General features: G+C 32.1%; 1 protein-coding gene across 1 annotated transcript; it reads left to right on the plus strand.

Annotated features, from left to right (window-relative positions):
- The first annotated feature begins 966 nt into the window (after window positions 1-966).
- On the plus strand, window positions 967-10,273 carry LOC147393514 (Transducin/WD40 repeat-like superfamily protein). Its single transcript, XM_086455896.1, has 10 exons — window positions 967-1,329; window positions 1,514-1,619; window positions 3,749-3,809; window positions 3,918-4,213; window positions 5,121-5,260; window positions 6,072-6,146; window positions 7,381-7,471; window positions 8,335-8,538; window positions 9,499-9,543; window positions 9,737-10,273. The coding sequence occupies exons 1-10, from the start codon at window positions 1,096-1,098 to the stop codon at window positions 9,820-9,822; spliced, it is 1,338 nt and encodes a 445-aa protein (XP_086312022.1). The 5' UTR covers window positions 967-1,095; the 3' UTR covers window positions 9,823-10,273.
- The last annotated feature ends 13,685 nt before the right edge of the window (window positions 10,274-23,958 follow it).

Below are 23,958 nucleotides of genomic sequence, written 5' to 3' on the forward strand. Positions count from 1 at the left end.
ATTCCAATTTCGATTAACCATCTTACTTTTACATCGTCATTTTATTATTTTATGTCACTATCTCACAATAAAAGCACCATTAGAAGTGATTCATCATTTCTATTAAAGGATTGTTAGAAACAACAATAAGAAAATGCATTTACATTTTCAAATGTAGAAGCACTTTCTTTGTTTCCAAAATTGTATGATGTGTGGAAAATAGCGACGAGATGGCTATAAAAGGGCTAAAAGATTACCACACCATCATACCTATTGATTGCTATATCACAAATTTATTCGACACAAGTGAAATTACTTTCATCTAAAGATTCTACTTGCATCCATCTCCTCGGAAATAATATAGGATTTTGGGGGAGTTTGAAGATTTTTGGGAAGAAAAATATGAAATTTTACTAAGAGAAGTAAAATATTTTCTATAAATTAAGAATTTTCAATGTGAAAACATAGACAAAGGACTGACATTTGAATAGAAAAAAGAATGGATATATAGAGTCCAAAATGCCCTTGTTCTTTGACAGATCTATCTTGTGTTTGATGTTGTATTGTTCCATGTAGCATAAAAAAAACATGATCAAATGCCATGAGATGTAGATCAAAAAGCTAAGAGAACTTTGAAAAAAAAAAAAATAGAAAGAAAAAAATTTTCGTCTTAGAAATTTGAGAATTCGATTGCTGTAAATTTTCAATCCCGATTACCCTAGTCACGCTGGCATAACTGTTGGTGTTGGGATTGAAGACGAGGGCTTTTTGGTCATTTACTTGTATTTCATGCAATACCAAAGTCAAGGGATATGTCATCAGTTTGAAAATACAGGGATATATCTCTAATTTTCACTAAAATACAAGGAGGACATTTTGGTATGGACAACCATTATACGACCCAAGACCGATCCGTTTTGGTCTTTCGACTCGAACACGAATAACGCGCCACTAGTTAAGCTCATACTAATCTTATTCGAATGCTATCCTGCGCCACTGATTTACACAGTTATATAAACTGCGCCTCGCCCACGCCATCTCTTCAGTTCTGAAACTTCACCTGATCGAAGTCCATCAAATCTAAATCTAAACTTAAAGAGAGAAAAAAAAAAAAAAATGAATCCTCAATCAACATTTCTAGGGTTTTCAGTTCTTCCGATTTCGATTCTATCTATTCTAATCGGATCTGCTCTCGTTCTTATTTTCTTCTCTGATTACTTCCGCAAAAGAAGATCCGATGTCCAGACGATCGTAGAACCAGAAGCAAATGCGATTAAGAAACCCAAAAGGCCTCCTCAATCGATCTCGAAGAAACCACATTCGAAATCTCACTCGCATGCTTTGGACAAGGTTTGTTGATCTTCTTGAATTTCAGATTTATAGGGCTATTGGTTTACTGATCTTTATGAATTTCAAGTTTGTAAGGTTTTTAGGTTTACTGATCTCCATCAATTTGAAATTTCTAGGGTTTATCTTTATTATTATTATTATTATTTTTTGGGTTTATTTATCTTCATTTGTTGGGAATTTTTAGGATCAAATCAAACGGCATCATCCCTTGGATGCAAATACTTTGAAAGGTCATGGAGATTCAGTGACGGCTCTCTGTTTTTCATCGGATGGACGGAATTTGGCGACAGGTAGAATTTTTTTTTTTTAAATCTATAATTCAATCTAATTACTCACTGTAACAAACAATCGATAGTAACTTTTATCAATTAATAAATCAATAATTAAAAAAAAAATTTGATAAGTAAAATTCATTAATCAAATGGACAAGCTGACCAGCCAAATAATTGGATAATAAATCAATAACAGATAGATTTTCAAACGGAGATTCCCTTCAAGTCATGGTTTTAAATCTAGTCCGAGACAACTCATCTTGTCCACCAACGAGATGAGTTGGCAAGTTGTCTCAAAGACATGGTTTGTTCTAATTCTAAGGATTTTTTTATATTAAATCTCGTCCTAGATAACTCAAATAAATCAGATATTTCGTCTGGTCTCATTCATGGACGAGACGTCAAAACGAGTTTTAAAACCATGCTTGAAGTAGGCATAGATAATTCATAATTCAATGGGAATTAAACTAAAAGTGTAAAAAGATGAGCAACCCGAAATATAATAATTGAATCTGAAATAAATGAAATAAGACTTATCGATTTTGGCCAAGGCAACATGTTGAGCATGATGTTCTAAAGGATAATTGTGGAAAAATCTTTGAAGTGCCCAGCCCGCTTCAAAATTTTGGTAGAACCCTCTCCTTTTATTTTTGATAAGCAAAGAATTCATAAATGAAAGCAAGGTTGGTCAAGATGACCAACCTTGCACAAACAAGTACAAAGTGTCTACTCTCTTGAAATACAGACCCCTTCCAATCTCACTACAAAATCATCAAACCTTACATCCCTGAGTTCTTTAAAAACTTTTGACCACTAGAACAAAAGTACTAAGATTGAGAAGATAATAGATTGGTAGTCCAATATTTTTCCTTCAAAAATGTGTCTATTGCGTTCCAACCAAAGGCCCCAACAGATTGTGAAATAAGTAAGGCTCCATAGATTCCAACAACTAGCCAAGTCTCAAATAATATCCTCACAGATCCCGGTAGGCATCTAGACATGCTGAACAAGCCAAAAAATGACCACACATCTGCCGCCACCTTGCAATGCAACAAGACATGCTCAACGGATTCCATATCTCTTAAACACAACACACAACAGTTAACCCTGCAAAAACCTCTGCACGTCAAGAAGTCCATAGTCTGAATCAGTCTCAACTCTGTGTCCAAATAAAGAACGCCACCTTGGAAGGCACTCTAGGCCCCCAAATTGCGACCTCCGGGAACGAAGAGGGTCCAACAATAGCAAAGTAGAATCCTCTCCTTTGGATTGCATGTGGTGTCTCCAAGGAGGTATCCCAAATATTAACGAAAAAACAGGGCGTGAAATAAACACAAAAAGCTGCGTGTCATGTTACGAGGAGGGTTCCTCCAAAATTTTGAAGTTAAACCAACACAGTTTTTGAGAGCCAAGAACAAGGTATTGTGTTGTACTCCGAAAAGTCATAGGAAAAGGATCAAAGAACAAATGGTAAATCTTTGGGAACAACAACAATTGTCTTTTCGAGGAAACAAGTCAGAGTTGTATTTTCTCTTATTTTTTATTAAAAAGGTTTAAAAACAAAGTTTTTCTTATTATATACTTGGATGAGTATTTGTTGTTATACCATCTTAGGGAACTCTACCATTTTTCTTTTTAATCTTCTGTTATTTTATTATCATTTTCTATATTTTGTTCTGTTAAAAAGTAGCATTAAAATTTGCAACCACCTCCCTTTAAAAGACTATTTCAATTGGATTTATTACAATTACAATATAATTACAAATTCAATTCAATTAAATTTCCATTCAATACATTTATAACAGTAGAATCGATTAGATATTTATTTTCAGTTGTGTTTAGTTTTCTTTGATTCTTGTTGATTTAAGTTTTACTAATTTATGAGCACAAAATAAAGTTTGTTGCATTTATTTTACAAAATCATCTCAAGCTAATAAATCTGCCTAATTGTTGGCTGACATTGTCAAAGGAGGGAGTAAAATGTAAGAGTTGATCTACGTCTAACACAAAATGATATCCAAGTGCTTTTCTTCTTCCTTGGTTCTCAACTCGCAACTAACATAGCTACAACCAGTTTTCAGTTATTGCCAAATTTGATGAATCAGTTATTGCTTATCTTCCTCATTGAAGTTCTATATTGTTTACAGCTTGTGTGGATGGAGTGGTCAGGGTGTTTAAGTTGGAAGATGTTTCTAGTAAAAGTTTCAAGTATGGATTATATAGCACTTATTTTATGCCTCATTACTTCTATTTGAACACTTTTGAGGATGGTTCACAAGTTCTTCCTTCATGATTCATTCTTTAAATTCTACACAGGTTTCTCAGAATTAACTTGCACGCTGGAAGTCATCCAACTGCAGTTGTCTTTTCTGATGGAGCGTCATCTTTGGTTGTGGCTGCTCAATCCCTTTCTGGTTCTTCTTTACACATGTATGGAGAAGGAAATGCCAATTCTGCTAATGAAACTAAGCAGCAAACCAAGCTTCCCTTACCAGAAATCAAATGGGAACACCACAAGGTCCATGACAAAAGAGCCATCCTTACTCTAGTTGGAACTACTGCAAGTTATGGCAGTGCTGATGGAAGTACAATTATTGCTTCGTGCTCAGAAGGTACATATCTTTACTATTATAATGAGAGAAGGCGGAATAGAAGTGGTTCAAACCCAAAATTTGGATTCCAAAAATACCGTCTCCTTAACATTTAAACGTAATATAATGAGGGTCATTTGGTCAAAAACCAAGAAAATTGCAACTGCACTTTCCTAAAATCACGTTGATTAGTTTTCAAACTTTTTAAAAATATCCTTTTTTTACTATATAATTTTTTAAAACCCTTTAATCAATATTTTAAATTATAAATAAGGCCTTTTGATACATGTGTGTCTGCACATGCACATGCCACCTTTAGTAGAATATATAATGACAATATTTATTTCCAGTTACACTGTAAAACTTAATAATGTTCTTTATTGAACTTAATAATTTTGCACCATCTACAATCTATCAAGCCCTTGATGTTTCCATACTTTTGATTGTACATTGAAAGATTGAGTGGATTATATATCTCTAAACTTTACTTCAAAATGTGGGGAAATGAAATAATGTCTAAGTTGAGAGAATTTTACATGTGCTCACCTTCCTCTTGATTATTGCTGCTTGTGTGGAGAATATTTCTATATCAATCTTCTTTTTGATAATTTTGTGGTATATCAATTCTCCCCTATAGGCAGCCAAATAAATTCCAGTTCTTATACCATTGAATCTGAGCCTTGAACACTTTGACGTAAACCTCATATTTGCTCTCTAACTGATCGGGAATCTGTGGCCTACGTTTCTGGCTATGGTTATTACATCATTTTACTTTTCATCAATCCATCTACATTCCCTTATTCTCTTTTATGTTATGTTGGTTGTGGGGAAGAGTGTTTTCATACTTAGAAGATCTGTAATGTTTGCTTTATCCTCTGTAAATACTCAATTCCATATAATCTCATTTGATCTATCTGTTATGTTATAGGTACTGATATTATACTGTGGCATGGAAAAAGTGGGAAAATCTTGGGGCATGCTGACACAAACCAGCTCAAAAACACCATGGCCACTATCTCTCCAAATGGGCGTTTTATTGCTGCGGCAGCTTTTACTGCTGATGTGAAGGTGGTTTTACTCTACAATCTTTTGTCTGGGTACCACAACAATACTTGATGAAGTAAAATTTGTTAATTCTTAAAAGTCAAGTTTCTATGGTTTTTGTTGGCATTTATTTGTTTCCTAGTATTTACTTGACATCATGTTGGATCTGTTAAAAATTAGAAGTTCAAAAATCTTGCTCGGAGCATGCACATATTTACGCAATTGCATACATATAATCACAACTGCACTTGCATATTACTTGGTCTCTGCTCATCCTTGGAATAACTATGAAGCGCTCTTTTATGGGGAAAATAGATCAGGAGTTGAACTAAGTGCCCTCTCCCCTAATTATATTGGTGTTTGAGAAATTATCCGAGCAACCTTTAAAGCAATATACAGCCTTTGATCACCCAGCTGAGTTCCTTATATCTAATTCCCTGTTCATTGCCATTATATCTTGAGGACTTGTTTTCTTCAAAAGCTTTCAGGAAATTGCTAACAAAATCAGTTACTTATCAGGTAAAGAAAGAAAGGGGAAAACAGCTTTACCAATATTCTTCTATTAGTTTACTATTCAAAATGCTGTGCAAAAATAGATGTTCTAGCACTCTATCTATATGATATCAAGTCCCATACTTTTTTTCTTAATAAATTGTTTCTGATGATCTTGTCAACAGATTTGTTAATTGCTTGCTCTTGAATTAATAAATTTACCTTTCTTGTGCTTCTTTTTAACTACTGTTGTTCACTGTATCATGGTGCTAACTTTTCTCAACTAACAGTTTTTTTTTTTTTTTTTTTTTTTTCTTTTTTGGTTTATAATTTTCTTTGGTAGGTGTGGGAGATAGTATATTCCAAGGATGGTTCAGTGAAGGAGGTTACAAAAGCTATGCAACTTAAGGGGCATAAGGTGAGATTCTATTCATCGACTGTTCAATACTTTACATTAAGCAGGTAATGTTTTACTTAATTTGGTGGAAATTAAATGCCAATTTTATTAACCATTTTTACTGATTATTTGCAGTATAATTCCATACATATTGCTTGGATTGATATTATTTTTTAAATAATATAAGAAGAATATCTATTGGAGTTGAACATGTACTATCTCAGTTATGGCTGGCAATGGATTGGTTCGGTACCAACCCGACACCGATCCGAAAATTTTACCCTATGATCCAAATCTGATCCGATCGGATTAATATTTCTTCCCCAATCTTCCAAACCCTAAATTGTTAAAAAGAAACCCTAAAATTTGAACATAGATTCATGATTACACCCTAACTACGCCACCAACATGTTTGCAAGAAGAGGATGAGCAAAGATTCGTGACTACACAGGGTGCAGGGAGGAGGATGATCAAGAAGAGTCCCATCGTTTCTCTCTACTCTGTACTGCCATTTGTTTCCACCTCCTCACACATACTAAATCCCACGTCTTTCTTTCCATCCATAATTACACCACCAATTTCTCAACTCATACTAAATCTCACAGATCTATCCATCACCAATTTCCATCCATAACTACACCACCATTAAATTCCGACATTAGTTTAAATATCCAAAGAAAATTAAAAGTTGCACCCCTAATTTGAGAACTAAATAGACAAGATCCGTAGGAGGTAGTAATAATAACTTTGTTTTAAAAAAAGGGTATAACTAAATTCGGACCGGGTTTTTATTGGATTGGATTGGGGTTGATCCAAATCCGTTCTGAAAAATGTATCGGATCTGTGATTTAAATACGAATCTGATCCGTAAATGAAAAATGATGATCCGAATCCTATTTTCGAATTGGATCGGATTGGATGTCGGATAAATTTCTTATCATTGCCAGCCCTAATCTCAATGCTATTTCAATTACATAGCTCACATTTTATTTTATTATGAATCGACAACGAAATCATCTATTTATTGTGGATGAGAGATTCATCCTTAGTTTGATATATGGATTCTATCAATGTCCTTTACTTGGTGGACTCCTATTTTTTTTTCTACTCATTTTTTCTCTTGGGATTTTTTCTTCTCATTTTTTTTATAATAATTTTATACTCTTTGTTAAAATATGTTATTGAAACGTGTCTAAATGTCCTATCTGATCTTAAATTGCTCCTCATGCAATAAGTGTTTTGTTTTGATGCTCAGAGTGCGGTAACGTGGTTATGCTTTGCTCCAAATTCAGAGCAAATCATTACAGCATCTAAGGATGGTACCATAAGAATATGGAATATCAACGGTATGCTGGATCTGATCCTGTATTCCTCTTCTTGATCCTCTCTATCTAATCAATTTGATATTATGCAGTACTTATATTTTATGTATATAATTACATTCCTTGCTTAATAGCTTTGAGAAGGTGTAGTGACTATTTATTATCATCAAAAGACAATATAAATAACAAACATGTTGCTTGAAAATAGTAGAGGTTTTAGTGGACAAATCAACAAGATATATTCCATTTGAAATTCCTGAATTTCTACATGGACACATAATAGTCTACCGCATACATATTTAATACTCTCTAGTGACACATGATTACATATATAAAAAACTGTAGTATGATTCATATTCAATTATGTTGCCTAAAGTTTTAACCAAGAAAGAAAATAAGAGTGTAGCCAGAATCAGTTCTCCCATATTTCAGTTTCTCAATAATAAGATCCATTGAACTAAGTCTTGGGCTCTATGAATTTCTCCTTTCGTGGTTAGGCAGAGGATGGGAAACCACTCAATTACTTGTGAAATTTTGGAGCATCAGACCCTCATAATGATCATGTTCTGATAATTAAACTTGGGCGACTAATGTAAATATCTCAATTACATGTGAAAAAGATTAATTTAGCTCTTGTAAGTGCCACAATATTCCTATTTGGGGAGAATCTTCATGAATCTATCCATGGTGTTTCACCTTTGTTTTTCTCTGAATTCTCACTGTGAAGGATTTCGTTTTTTTGAAGAAGTTCGATCCATCTTTCAATTAAACAAATACTGATGTATAGTCTATGTCTGTTGGTGAACTGGATGTCATTCTTTTACTATTTTCTTGTAAGAATAAGTACCTTATTCTGTTGCCCTTACCCTTTTTATCTGTTTTGGTAGTTCGATATCATCTTGACGAGGACCCGAAGACTTTGAAGGTGTTTCCAATTCCACTTCATGATGCAAATGGCTCTGTTTTGCATTATGATCATCTCAATATTTCACCTGATGGGAAGATATTGGCAGCCACCAATGGTTCAATATTGCAATGGTTATGTGCTGAAACTGGGGAGGTTTTGGATACAGCTGATAAAGCACATGAGGGTATGCTATAGTTTATTCGTTTGTTGTTGCCACCCTTATCTTTGCTGTGAACATCTTTTTTCTCATTACATACTGCAAAGAAATATTTTCCCTTAATCAAACAAATGTAGAAGTAAATTTATTTGTAAAAAAATTGCTGTAAATGCTTGCATATGGCTAGTAGATCTGAAATGGATCCTACATCCATTCTTAAAGAGTTCTGTTTAGCTTTGTTATCTCTGACTGTTTGCTTGCGGGCACCCATGCTCACTCGCTTCCATATACAAGAACAAACTTACCCATAAACAAGTATACACCCTAAAACAAAACAGCATATAAGTTGAAAGCATTCGATTAGCAAAAAAAAAGGTTGAAAGCATTCATATACATTCCTGGCTCTACCTTCAACATTAGCTCACAGACCAACCTTGAACTCGGACATCAGAGGGTTTATGTCAGCTATCTGATTCACTATAAATTTTGTTCTTTATTATTTTCAGTCAATCACATTCACAACTTTTTTATTTTTTTGATAAGCGCAAATTTATTATAAGAAGACAAGATGATCACAACTAAAAGATCTATTACCCATGTTTGTCTAGTTGATGAAATATGAGCAACAATCCAGAAAGTCTAATTCACGGGTCTTGAAATTGGCCCAATGTCACATAGATGACTCTTTGGATTGGTGGGTCGTCTTCATTGAATGGTGGCATAGACGGTATATATGAACTTCTATCTATGCACATGAAGGTTTAACTTTGTTGGCATAGAAGCTTTACTGCCAAGTTCGACTAACTGTATAAGTACTTGTTTGGACACAATTAATGGATCTTTTAAAGTGCCACATCATTTGTCGAATTAGCACTTCCACACTATTCGCATAACATTTTTTCCTTATGTTTTATGATTATGTGAAGATGTAGCTGAAGTAGTACCATGGTATGCAAATTTTTGTACTAATTCCCATTTATGATGCAGGTGATATTACAGGCATTACGTGGTCACCTAGGACTATTCCAATGGGTAAGTTACCTTTATATCCTAGTGACAAGTTACACATAGTCTGGAAATTTTGTTGCATGTTTCTGACTTTCAGATCTTTTACATGAATGAATAACCCATACACTTGATGGGTGGCCGCACAGAATGATATTCTACTCCTCTTTTATATAATGTATGTAACTTTTTATCCTCATATCATAATGTTTTATTGCAGGGGGTGCACCCACGATGGTTCTAGCCACAGCTGGTATCGATAAGAAAGTAAAGCTATGGACTGCTCCAGTTCTACACCCATCTTAGAGGGGGTCTGACCCTAAATGCATCACTATCAACCAACTAAAAGTTTCCCATAGATTGTGGATTTTGGTCTATTTCACCTCAGGTTCAATAGAGTTCTAACCAATATCCAACACAACCTTTGCTCACCTCAGCAGAACGAAATGCACAAATAGTAAGGTAGAAAGATAAGTCATCTTTTTCACTAGCATATCTGATCTTGCTTAGAATCTTGATAATTAAATTTGCTGAATCTTGATGATTAAATATTCCCTTGTTACGATAGAGAGTGGATTTTGATATTTGGGCTCTCCACCTTTTGGAAAATATTGGGAGATAAAATAGTGGTGTTGAATCATGCTAAAGTTCCAGCGATTGCAACGTCGGTCTTACTGTTTGTATGGATCCAAAATAACAAATATTGAGAAGTCTGTTGCATAAATTTACCAAACTCCAGATTTATTCTTTGTTATAAGCATATTTTTATGATACCAGGAACTCAAATAGGTGCAAATGGTTATTGAACTCATGACTTCGTGGAACATAGGTAGCCTCCCAAGCTACACTTTTGCTCCACTCGTTTCGAGCTGTTCAGCTCAAAATTTTGAGCCTACGGCAGGTTTTTTTTTCAAGTCTGCTTGGTGATTGTTTAGGAATCTATGATTTTTGGGATTTCCCAAGCTTGCTAGTTTTGGGATGTCCACTTCATCATCATTAGCATCAAGCCTAGTTGAAGGATTTGGGTTCCAATCCCATTCTTGCTAGAATAGCCTATGATGCCAAGATAGAATTCAATAATTCTGTTCTAATTTTTTTTTTTTTTTTTAAATTTCTGAGTCTTGGTATGAAAATTGATCTATAATTTACAAAGTCATAAGGAACAGAAGATGTTTCTTCTTTCAAAGAATTGCATGTGATGGAAGTTGTCAGGCTTAAAAACTAGATTTTAGGGATTCGGAGCAGGTTTATTGGCTACTGAGTGAATTTTCAATTGTGAATCTTTCCTCGAAAATTGAGTTTATTAGTTCTAGTTTTTGTAAAAATTGGGTTGGATTCTTTGGTAACTTGGTTGAGTATAGTATAATTTAAATATTTTTAAGATGCTAAATATGAGAGAAGGGTGACCGACAATTGTTGATGCAATCATGCAATATTAATTAATATTTTGGAGATTACAAAGCACCCTTTGATAGATCTATCTTGTGATTAGTATAAATGAGATTTTGTGATGATAGCATCTATCAATCTATATAATAAAAAAATCTAAATTGTTTATTTTATATTAATATGGTTTTTTTTTTAATATATACATAATTTACATCATAATTGGTTTGGATGTGTTTGTCTTGACGGAGTCAAAATTGGACTCCGTGGGTGCTGATTCCATATGAAAACAGGCTTGTTGCCCTGCCCTGCCTATTAATTCAAACTGCAGTTTCTTATTCATCTCTTACTCTTAGGGGATGATATAGATAAGATGGCAAGGCTAATCCTGTAGCCAAACACACTGAAATCCAAAGACTTCAAGAGGTGGTTTGATTGCATGGAAATTTATTTTTCAAGAGAATTTGAGTTCATAGGAAGAATAGTAACAGTGAAACTGAATAATGATATTTTTCAAAAATGTGATTTTCACATGTACAACTATTTTCCCAAGAATTCAGTTTCCTACCAAAAGTGATTTTCAGCTTTGGACACAAAATATTTCCAAGCGTGCAATCAAACAATGGAATTCATTTTCCCTCGAAAACAATTTCTTTACAATCATACATTTTCTAAATATTCAGAGGGAATGGTAGTTATCCATGAACATGCAAATGGTGGGTTAAAAGGAGAAGAGACCATTGGATGATCTTTCTGATTCATGATTGCGAATCTCTAAGAAATCCCTTGTTCTGGATTTATAGATAATGGGTCGGTGACATCAGATCTTATCCTAGACTAGAGAACCATTAGACAAAGTTCATGAGGTCAACTTTGATTAAAGACTGTCAATGGACCAAATAATTTCATTAGGGAAAATTAGGGTTTAGGGTAGAGGATTTTAGGGTTGAGTAGAAAAGGAAAAAAATTGTAGAGAAAGAAAAGGAAACGAGTCAAATCTTGGTGTCATCATGAAAGAGCAGGTTTTTTCAACGGTCCCATTATTATGAAAATCTTACAGATTTGATTTAGAGGATCTGGTAGGAGAAGCTAAATGCTGGGTTAAGGGTCTGTTTGCTTACTTAATTTGGGAGGCACTTTACAATTCACATCAACTCCGATCTATTTATTTTGCCTTTTGTAGAGGGTGGGCCCCCATTTTCCTTAATTGTAACGAGACCCATCTTTTCTTTCATTTCAATGGACAAATTTTTAGTATACAAATATTTTAATTTATTTGTTTATTTTACATCTAAATTAAAATAATATTACTTTTTTTAATTGAAAATATATATATATATATATATATATATATATATATATATATATATATGTAAGATGTTTGAATGGTGTTGTTGGTTTTATCTAGACTACTTTTAAGGGTTTAGGGTGTCTATCATGGATCATGATTTTGAAAATCTGAGATAAGATTTCACACTTGAATTATCTTGATATCATTTGTGAAGAAGATGAGATAATAGGAGTCACACCAACTTTTGCTAACACCACGCCAAGATATCTGCTAATTCTTTCATGATTTACATATGAATTGAAGTGGCTTTAGTACAAATGGTATGGCAATATGACTTTTCTTCGAATTGATATTTTAAATCATGCTATGAAATGGTAATGATTTGAAATTTTTTTAGTTCGGCCCTATCTTTGCGAGCTCAAGACAAGTTCTAACAAGAGGTGCCAATGGGTCATGTTTGTGTTGAGGTAAGGGTATTCTGAAATTTTATCGGACTTGTTTAATAATCGTGTCAAATCCTTATAATCCGTTCCCAACCAATTTATCAAACAAGTAACACGACATGAATGCAAACATAATTACAACCTGAACATGATTATAACTCTTATCCACCAACCTATCGTCAATATAAATTATCATTCAACATAAATTAAATTTCACAACTAAAAAATTATATCAAATTCATTAAATGAATTTAATTGTGCATGAGTTAACACGATATTTTGGTGCAATATTTATGAATTATATAAATAATTGCAATTCCTCATTTGACAGTCTCGCTTAACCTTCGACCTTCTTCTTCACTCATTCTATTTCAACTTAATCACATAAATCACATGTGGGTTAAGTAATATTTGAATCAATAAAATTGTGAACCACCACTGGCCTGAGACCCACTCAAAGAAACTTGCAAATGCTGAGATTATAAAAGCCTCACAAAAGCCTCATTTAATATTTAAGACAAAAACATGATTATCATACAGCTACATGTGTGTGTAGATATTTATTTATTTTTAAATTCTTAATTAATAGAATCAAAAGCATGATAGCTCATAATTGCCACACCAACTGTCTGCAGTTCTTTGGTAATTTATACAAAAGAATTTGTGTGTTATTTGTAAAACTTGGTGTGGCAATAGTAGCTCTATAAAGAAAAAGGAAGGGCCAATCAAATCATATTGATTTGGAGATTACTCTCTCCATTAATTAATAATAAAGTAGCAAAAACTAATCCTTATTTGCAAAACTAACCCATCAAACAATCCTCATATTTAAAAATATATTTTTAATGATTTTGAAGTTATTCGTTGACCAATCAGAATATAGTTATAATTGGAAAATATAACTGATCTAATATAATATGGAGAACCTATTCATGGACCAATCAGATTACATTTATAATGATAAAATGATATTTATTCAAGATAATATAATGAACTAGAGTGCAGGTTCTAAACTAAACCCATCCTCCACCCTAGTTTTTGATCTCATTAAAAAAAATTTATTAAAAAAGCTGCTATTGGCACTCCAACTTTTACTTATTATACTCCAATTAAAAATTGGGGTGCCAATAACAACTCACTTTAAAAAAATGGGTTGATTTAGACATACCCCTCCGCTTTTGGATGAACATTGGAGATAATGATGTTTTCAATTGTAAGGTTCTATGTATTTAAACCTTCAAACCTGAAGAACAAAATATGATTTTTGGAAATATAGACAACGTGGTAGAAAAATCAAGTGTACTTTACAATGGTTAAGATGAGTTTGGAAGTGATGGATTGAAAATTAAGTCAAAAAGACTAAAAGATATATATTCTATAGAGTTGAAATTGAGAGATTTTTAATAGAACAAGCATGACTTTTTTTGTTTAAGATGAAGGCGTTTCGATCATTTTATATTAGCCTATAAGGGAAGATCGAGGTCAAGGGATATATGTCATTATTTTGGGAACATAAGTATTTACCAAACAATTAAAAATGAGTCGTGATAATCTAACTCCCTCATGTGGCATACTCACCTGACGTGGGGTGCGTCACTCAGAACAATAGATTTTATGCCTCGGGATACACGACTGCACATCCCCATAAATCTGTGCAATTTTATATCCCGATAAAATAAAATCTATGGTTTTGACACACCACACATCAGATGAGTATTTTGAATATGCCACGTGGGGGTGTTAGATTATCATCACTCATTAAAAAATATATTTATGTGCTGGCAACAAATAAAAAAAAAGCAATAATAATTCCCACTTAGACTCATAATTCAATTGGTTGACTAGTTCAACAATTTTAAGGTTATGATTCAAATCCAGGATATTTTAGAAACCTTTGTGGTATCAAATTGATGACATGAACCCTTGACCTTGGTTTAGTCTACAACACTAATAGAAAATAACTTTTAGTCTAGTTTAAACCTTATTATTATTCCATAATATTCAACTTCATCTTCAATTCCCTGTATAGAAAACCCTTGATTTTTCTACCAAAAAATCCACCATCTTCTAATTTTCAAAAAAAATTATATATCTAATCATAAGTTTGAAAATGAGGCAAAACAATTTTACTTTAAATATTAATCATGTTAAAAGCATTTTTAATAATGTATTAAACCTCATCTTTAGTCTTGAAGAAGTACATGACCATGACCATTTAAACATAGAAACCAACTATTGAGATTGGTCATACTGTAAGTATTCCTGAGATGTGTGTTATATTATTGTCAAGATATGTATAAATCGCAAAAGTTGGATTTCATGTTAACACGGTTGGGATCATGTGTTTTCTCATGAATCACTGGAACTCGGCCCTATATATATATATATAATAATATGGTTGAAGATGAGATAAAATAATTTTACGTCAAAGATTGAACATGAAGAATTTTAGGAAAAAAGATAAAAAGGATTTTTTATAGAGGTGGAAGATGATTTAGCATTTAGGTTATTTTCTATTAGTTTCCCAAAGAAGGTTAATGTCATCAATTTAGAAACATGAGAGGGTATCCCTAAGATCAAGTTTGTTACTCAATAAACCTTGAATCTGAGATCCATTGATACAATTAATTTGTTATTTAACATACTTTGGAGTAGATCCTAACCGCATCAATTTATGGCATCCAAAAACATGATCTAATGCTACATGGATGTAAATGACTAAATTCTAAGAACTTTGAAAAAAATGTTTATTTCCACCGTTGCATTTTAGTTTTAAATTTGAGAGTTTCGTAGTCATCTATTTTCAACAATTCGATAAAGTTCAAAAAGAATTTATTTATTTATTTATTATTATTATTATTATTATTATTATTATTTTAAATATGAGTTTCCATGAAATCTAGAAGGTTGTGGTGTTGGATTGTCAAATTGATAATCCATGTGGGTCCAACAACCCTTAATTAGATTTGAAATCTTACTGAGTTAGTCATGATAGTCTGGTATATAAAGTAAGTTTTGTTTAGTAATGAACTTGATAAAGTAAGGGAGCTTTTGTAATAAAATTACAACATATAGGTATTTCCGATGAATGTCTCAAAAAATAAAGAAAAGTGTCAATGAGTTGTATTTTGATCCAAGGGGAATTAAAAAAAAAATGTTAAAATAAATAAATAAATAAATATAAAAAATACCAATTTATCAAAATTTATAGATAAGAACCTAAAATGCCACTCCAAGTGGCGTTTTTATCAATTTTTCCCCTGAATAGCCATAATACCCTTGAGCATATGAAAAAAAATGCCACTTGAAGTGACATTTTCTTTGGTTCAAACTCCGTTTTCCTCTTTTTTCATTTCTCTTTCTTGCTTTTTGTTTGAACTCTTATTTAAAAACCTACGATGAAAATGAAGGTAAGTTTGAACATTTTAACTTGTTTTTTTTTTATGGTACAACATTAGGTTCAGTTGAACCATACGCAATGAAGTTATGGTTGTTATCGATATTTAGATATTGAGTTGATGAACTAGGCCCTTCTTGACCATAATTTAATTGATACGTTTCAATATTTTCATGTTGTATCACAAAATAATTATACTTCTAAAATTTTAATTACTATTTAATATATATTTCCAAGTTCTTTGGTCAAAAATATCAATTAAAAAATTTTCATTATCTAATTTAATTATTGACTATATTGAAAATTGTAGTTGTAATTTCGAATATGTAATCTTTGATGAAATTGATAAAAACCGTATATTTCCACCAATATTCATGATGATATGTTTAATATAACCTCCATATCGATAAATAATTATTCTTGAAGATATTTTCGATTCAATTCAATTATGAAAATATAACTAATAAAAATGATGAGAAAATTTTAAAGAAAGTTGAGAAATATGATAAGGATAATTGAGTATATATATGAGCATATTACAATAGCTATAAACAAATTTTAAATTACAGAAAACGTCATTTTAAGTGGCATTTTTATAGGGATAATATTGTAATTTTAGTAAAACGTCACTACAAGTGGGACTTTAGGTTCTTATCCATAAATTTTGACAAATTGATATTTTTTTTTTTTATAATTATTTATTTTAACAGGTTTTTTTTTTTATAATAATTTTTCCTTGATCTACCAACAACGTTAGTTAGGAGAGCAATAAATTAATATTATATAGTAGTTAGATGAAATAAGAGAGAGAGAGAGAGAGAGAGAGGATATGGGAGCAATGATTTGGTTAGTTGTGTGTGCCAGCAGCCCTGTCTCTCGGAAAAAAATAAATAAAAGAAAAAGAGAGTGAGAGAGACAGAGATGCATCTTCTACTCATGAGTCATGATGAGATCCCAAATACTCCGCGTTTACCCTCCACACGTGCGATGCTTTGATGTCACGTGATCCTTTTCAACTTATGATCAACCATCATAGATACCTCGGTTTAGACCCATAGCTCAGTTGGTGTGTTCGACACATGGCAAAGGACTTAAATGTCCTTGTCATCAACCTTTAGCCAACAGCCCTTGAGTTACTCCACACAAAAAAAAAAAAAATCTGTCAATCTTCAACTACTCAATATCTTCTAAAATATAGATGATTGTTCTACCTAAAACTCCATCCTTCAATTTCAAATTACATATATAAATGGGTGATGTTGGAAAGCCAACACGCTTATCCTACGTGACGTAAAAGTTTTAAATTGAATTGATTTTTAGTGAGGATAATCTTTATGGTGAGAAGATCATCATCATAAAAAAATCAGTCTAATATGAAATTTCTAAATTCATCAAAAGTGATTTAAAATTATGAATAGTCAATTTTTTTTCAAAAAATTTGTAAATAATTTTTGATAGATTTAAAATTTTAAAATTTAGTTGATTTTTAAATCAGCTCAATCCGAAATTATATATAGGATGGTGTTTGGGAGCCAACACGTTTGTCGTATGTGGCTTAAAAGTTTCATATTGAGTTGATTTTTGGTAAGAAATGATATTTATGGTGAGGATGATCTCCTCACCAAAAAATAGTCAAATCTAAAACTTCGAAGTCCATCAAAAGTGATTTAGGATTGTGAACCATCAATTTTTTATCAAAAATTTGTAAATCACTGTTGATGGACTAAAAATTTTCATATTCGATTGATTTTTTGTTAGAATGATCTTCTCATCACAGAATCATCACAAAAAATTAACTTAATTCAAAACTTTTAAGTCATATAGTACAAACGTGTTGACTTTATTTAGAACCTTACCCATATATATATATGGGTGACGTTCCTACGACAATCATTGCGACTTACATCGCGACAAACGAAGACAATCGTTCGATATTCGCAAGATCCACGGTCCAGACCGCATGTTGATTTAAAAACGTTTGGGTTGTAACAAAGTTTGCATATTTGCAAACACCTCCCCATTAAAAAAAACCCAAATCTAAATAACAAAATAGATCTTCATCTTCTTCTTTTTTGCCATCTGCGTTCGAAGACACACAGATTCAACTCCTTCCTCTTCGAAACTCTACACATCTGAAAATCAGACGAAGACGATCTCTTCTGAACCCTAGACATCTACAAACACCTCCCCGTAAAAATTAAAAAATAAATAAATAAATAAATAAATAAATAAATAAATAAACAGATTTGAAACTTCTAACAGATCTTCGTCTTACACTGACTCCTCTTCGTCTTCTACCCTTTGCATTCGAAGGAATTATAGACTTCTCTTCGTCTTTTAATCATATTTGCAAAAGGAACATTTAAAAGTCCACATATGGACATAAGGACTAAACCCAGAATAGCCCCATACCATATGGCTTTTTTTTCACGCATTGTGCACTCTCAATCCTATCAAAATTGCTCTCTCTCTAAAGAAGACAACGTCTTCCTCACCAACATCTTCCTCAGAGACATAGTCTCTGTTTTGATTTGGGTTTTAAGGATCGAGGGATGTGACACTAAAAAGATTATTTTTAAAGGAGGGCGGAATAAAAAACATATGAAAAGCAGATTTCAACCTCATCCGTTGATTTTCGTTTAATCCAATGCTCCAAATGATTTGTCGTGATGTGAGTAGCAATGTGTGTCGTAGGAACGTCACCCTATGTATATATATATATATATATATATATATATATATATATATATATATATATATATATATATATATATATATATATATATATATATATATTTTATGGAGATTAGTCCATTTATCGTAACATTCTAAATTTAGACCTGAAAAAGATAATTTTGTTCATTAAATTATAGTTGTTGTGCTTTTATTTATTTAAATGGTAGACCCGAATCAACATATATAATATGGGTCCCATTCGGCACCCTAAGTTTTATCACACACTTTAACAAACGCGTTTTGTCCTACATGGGTTAGAAGTTTCGGAATGGACTGATTTTTGGTGAGGATGATCTCTATGGTGAGGAGATCATCCTCACCAAAAATCAGCTCATTCCAAAACTTCTAATCCCAACAAAAATGATGTACAAAAAATGGACGGTCCATAATTTTTCAACTTGTAAAATGGGGCTAAACATTTCGGAATGGACTGATTAAGATCATCCTCCCCAAAAATCAGCCCATTCCAAAACTTCTAACCCATGTAGGACAAAAAACGTTTGTTAAAGTGTGTGGTAAAACTTAGGGTGCTGAACATTTCCCATATAATATAATACATCAAACTTGAAGAGGATTGATCCTGTGGAACCATAGTTGTACTCCATCAATGTCAAACTCCTATCAAACTTTTAAAACTGTGGGGCCCACACCATGCAATCAAAATGGGTATCCAAGAAAATTTGCTTATTTATTAGATTAGATTCTTTGTACAGTTAAGGACAGTGATGTCACTCATCTTAGGCAAATATAGCATAAACTTTAAATGACGTCATCATCTCAATTGGCTTACATAACTTTTATTTTTATTTGACTGTTGGTACATTTTGTCGTTACTGATGTCGGACAAAGATCTGTACCAGTTTTTTTTATTTATTTTTAATTTTTATAAGTGGAGGTCAATCAGTAAGATTTTTATTCCTTTCTGGATCCTCTTGGATTCAAGTATTTTCTTCAGGAGCTCAGAATCCATCTGAAGTCCAATCAATCAATAAAGTCAATGATCATGTTTGAATCACCATCAGCATCTCTATCAAAGTCTTATGTAAAAATTTGATCCTTAATTTGATTTTAATTAAAATATTATCTTTCATGATTCAAATGGATTAATATCTATCTTTAATATTTCAATTCAAGTCATTTTTTCTCAAACCTTCTTATCTTCCAAAATTTTCTATTTGTAACTCCTTTTTTTTTTTTAAATAAAAAATATTAATAATTTAAAGATCATACCAAACTATTGATTTTATTGGGTCTGACTGATATTTTTATCAAATCAATCGCGTTAGTGAACCACTCATTTTTGTGAAAGTTTTCTTTTTGGTAATTTAAAAGAAAAAGTATCTATGTTTTTTATTTTTAATAAAAATAAATTGGTGATCTAATCATCAATCCAAATTTTAAAACATTGTTCCAATTGCCACGATCATTCATTTTCGTGGCAAATGATCAAATCATCTCAAATTTTATTTATTTATTTTCATCAAAATGAGTATCCACTATGTCATGACTCGTGGCCGTGATTGTTATAACTTTAAACAATGCGACATATAAGTGGTAATCAACAAGCAATCCTCGACAAATTCACACAGACACGTGTACACAAGCATTACATGAATGCGATAAAATGCTTAAAGATTTTTTCTTGTTATTGATCCATTGAAAGTTACATGATACTGTATTGTATACGAATATGTTGTCAAGCAACTAGGGCTTAAAACGGTCCGGGTTTGGGTCGGATATAAGTATATTCATATCTAAATCCAACTTGAATCCTTCTAACTAAAATCACATCCGAACCATGTTGCTTTCACTAAACCCATATTCGAAATTGACATGACAGAATTAGTTTATTCGGGTTGGTCAAGTCGGATAATTTCGAATTGTATAAGATTATTTAAAGAAAAATCTTAGGTAAGGCGAGTTGAACTCAAAATCTCTATCTTTTTGAAGGGATGCCTTGGTTAATGCACCCAACATTGTTAATTTAAGTAAAATATCTTTAAAAATATAAAAATATAACTTACAAAATAATATATCATTCGCATCAAAGTGGATATAGGGATGGATCCGACTCCGATCAAGAGACATCAACCCATACCCGCTAAATTCAAATTCGAATCATCCAAACTTCGAATAAAATTCAATAGATTTTAAGTCTTATAAGCAACACTTGCTTGTGCAAGACAATGCTTATTGGCTTGCATTTTTTTAGGGTTGCAACTTGGGTGAGTTGGGCCCAACTCAAACTTGACAAACACCAAGGCACGCCCTTGCTCAACCTGACCTCAGGCATGAAATGTTCAACTTGAATCCTAACCAAGTTGGGTCGATCGGGTTAATTCATTCATCATTAATACTAAGCAATTAAATATTTGTAAGGGTTTATATAAAGATAAGTCGCGTGTAAAAGAATTTAATTTTATAATTATTTTCCCTAAAAATGTGTTTCAAAAGTATATATACATAAATTTATAAGAAAATTTAAAGAGAAAAAAAAAAGATTTACTAAAATAACAATTTTTATATAATAATAATAATAATAATTTTTCTAAAAAAGAAAAATATTTAAAGTTGTAATATAATCATTGTATGACAATATCGAATCACACTTAAAATAAAGCATTAATAACAAGGCAATTATTTAGCTAATGAAAATAATCACACAATAATTTTAATATATAGATTAAAAAAACATACATATTGAAATAAGAATTATGAGTGTGAAAAATCAAGATAAGAAATATTTTTAAATTATAATCATATTAAATTTAGGTTCGGGTTGATCGATACATATGGCCGCGCCCAACCTGATTTGAGTCTGACACTTTTTTTATTACTCGAACCCAAGCTAACGATGCCCAAAGTTGACCCAAGCTCAAGTTAAACCCAACTGGTTCGGGTTTCACCCGTAAAGTTGCAACCCTCACTTCACACACACACACACTACTACCCCTTGTGCGCCTATCTCGGGTGGACTACCCCTCGTTACCCCTATCAATTTTTGGGTTTCTTAAAACCTCTTTTATTTGGTAAATATTTGAGAGAATACGACCATTGACCTTTTTCTTCTATTGTACATTAACAAAAGATAATTTAAATACCGCTATCTTCTACCTGTGACAAAAAATCGTTTGTTTTTCGGCCAAAAATTAGTTATCTTCATTCTCTTCAACTTCTATAGTAAATTAATTTTTAACCTATTTAACCTTATTTTGAATCTCACTTTAATACTTTTGTAGAAAACTCTAGAATTTTCTTTTGAGAAATCTTATCTATTATTTCAAAAATCCTATTTTCATCCTTAGGTTTCAAGGTTAAAATTTTTTTTGACCAAAGGTTACTGTGTTTTTTAAGAGAAAACGAAAGTTTTTATTATTATTTTAGGTTCAAGACGAGGTAATTGAGGTCATTTTGCATTAGAGAAGACCGAGGTCACGTGGGGCATGTAGACCAAAGTCAAGGGTTTTTTACCTCTTGACTTAGATTTTCTCTTATAGATTAATGAAAAAATAACTTAAATACCCTTTTCTTCAATCTATAATAACAAAAAAAAAAAAACCTTCAAGTTTTTCATTAAAACCACTCTTTTTAAAATCTTCAATCAATGGGTCAGCTATAAAAGGTAAAATTACAAATGTGACCCAATAATAGTACATTAGTACCCAATCTGATTTTTAAAAAAAATACTGGAAACGATATTTGACTTTTTTTTACGGATATTTGTAAAACATGATTAGGCCAATAATTTTGACCTCATACATGACTATTTTGGAAATTTTCCCTTTTTAATCGAATCTACTTTTGTAGGAGTTTTTGATTCACCTCCTGGTTTTGATGGGCCAACCCACCAACTATCAGTACTATCCATTATTCTTACATTTAAATTAAAGTATTTGTAATCAATGATTTTAGTAGTTGGATTTGAACCCCCTTGTATTTATGGGCCCACTTCATTATGTACCAAAACATGATAATTCTCTCATTGAGGATCTCTAAATATAAATTTATTAATTATTTATTTTTAGCCAAATATCAATTAAATATAAGTTTATTAATTATTTCATAACTTTTTAAAATTTAAAATCTTTTTCATTATCAAAGAAATTCTAATAATATGGGAAATATACTCTCTAGGGATTCTCAAGAACATGGATCTTAGAAAATTGGTAGTTATTATTCTTAAAAATATAATATTTATCTCTAGAAAATCTCTGTTTTTAAATGTTTTAAGAATTGAAATGATGATCAAACTGAAAATTTGTCAAATTATTTGGGCCAACTGTGTTTCATTTTGTTTCAATCGATTTGAATTTATTATAATCTAAAAATATGTATATTTTCTCTTAAGTTAAAATTACATTAATCAAAGAGTGATTCTATTGCCACAACAACTTTTGCTGATGCCACCCCCCATTCATATGTAAATCACCAAAGAATTAGCAAACTTCGTGGGGTGGCGTTAACAAAAGTTGGTGTGACAATACAAGCTCTCTTAATCAAACACCCATGTCGCGACAAATTATAGTTCAACTTGACCCATCAATTTGGTTCGGTATTTAAAGACAGTAGACTTTTTCCTTGTGTATCCCGAAGAAAAAGATATATGGTTCTGTGCACTTGCCACGACAACTTAGTATGACTTTTCGAGTCATATTATCAGGACTCATTTTTAAAAACATTGGCTAGAAACATACCGTGGGAGGGCCCGAAGAATGTGAAACATGGGAAATATTTAGGATTTGCATCAGTTAATAATTTAAGTTGTGGTCCTCTAAGAAAAGTCAAGATAATTAATTGGTCAGCTCATCATATGGTCCCAATTTTCCACAAGAGCTCCCTACAAGTGGTGATGTGGGCGTAAATCAAGGTAGACTATATCAATCAAATGTAAGAGATACTCTTTTATTTAGGGTCCCCAAGATTGTAATAAGTAGGTGGTTGGTCCTACAAGTACGTTGGGAAGAAAAAAAATTTTATAATGAAAATTGAAAAGTCACTTTCACATATATTTACTAACTCGGCACATGACCACCACATCATTCATGAATAAATTTAAAAAAAAAAAAAAAAAACACCAATTAAGAGTAGGTTATAAAAAGAGCTGTTGATGGGCCGGTCCTCAGTGGGCCTAAAAAATTAGTTTAAACCTACCCCATTGATAGTTGGGCCGGGCCCAATAACAAAAATGT

Source organism: Akebia trifoliata, chromosome 10 (assembly GCF_017979445.1).
Source record: "Akebia trifoliata isolate Shusen 1 chromosome 10, ASM1797944v1, whole genome shotgun sequence".
NCBI classification, from domain to species: Eukaryota; Viridiplantae; Streptophyta; class Magnoliopsida; order Ranunculales; family Lardizabalaceae; genus Akebia; species Akebia trifoliata.

Excerpts from the sequence above, each read along its gene's own strand:
- LOC147393514 (XM_086455896.1), top strand. The coding sequence starts at position 1,096 with ATGAATCCTCAATCAACATTTCTAGGGTTTTCAGTTCTTCCGATTTCG. Across the intron at positions 1,620-3,748 it reads TGGACGGAATTTGGCGACAG|CTTGTGTGGATGGAGTGGTC; the intron begins GTAGAATTTTTT and ends TATTGTTTACAG. Across the intron at positions 4,214-5,120 it reads TATTGCTTCGTGCTCAGAAG|GTACTGATATTATACTGTGG; the intron begins GTACATATCTTT and ends GTTATGTTATAG.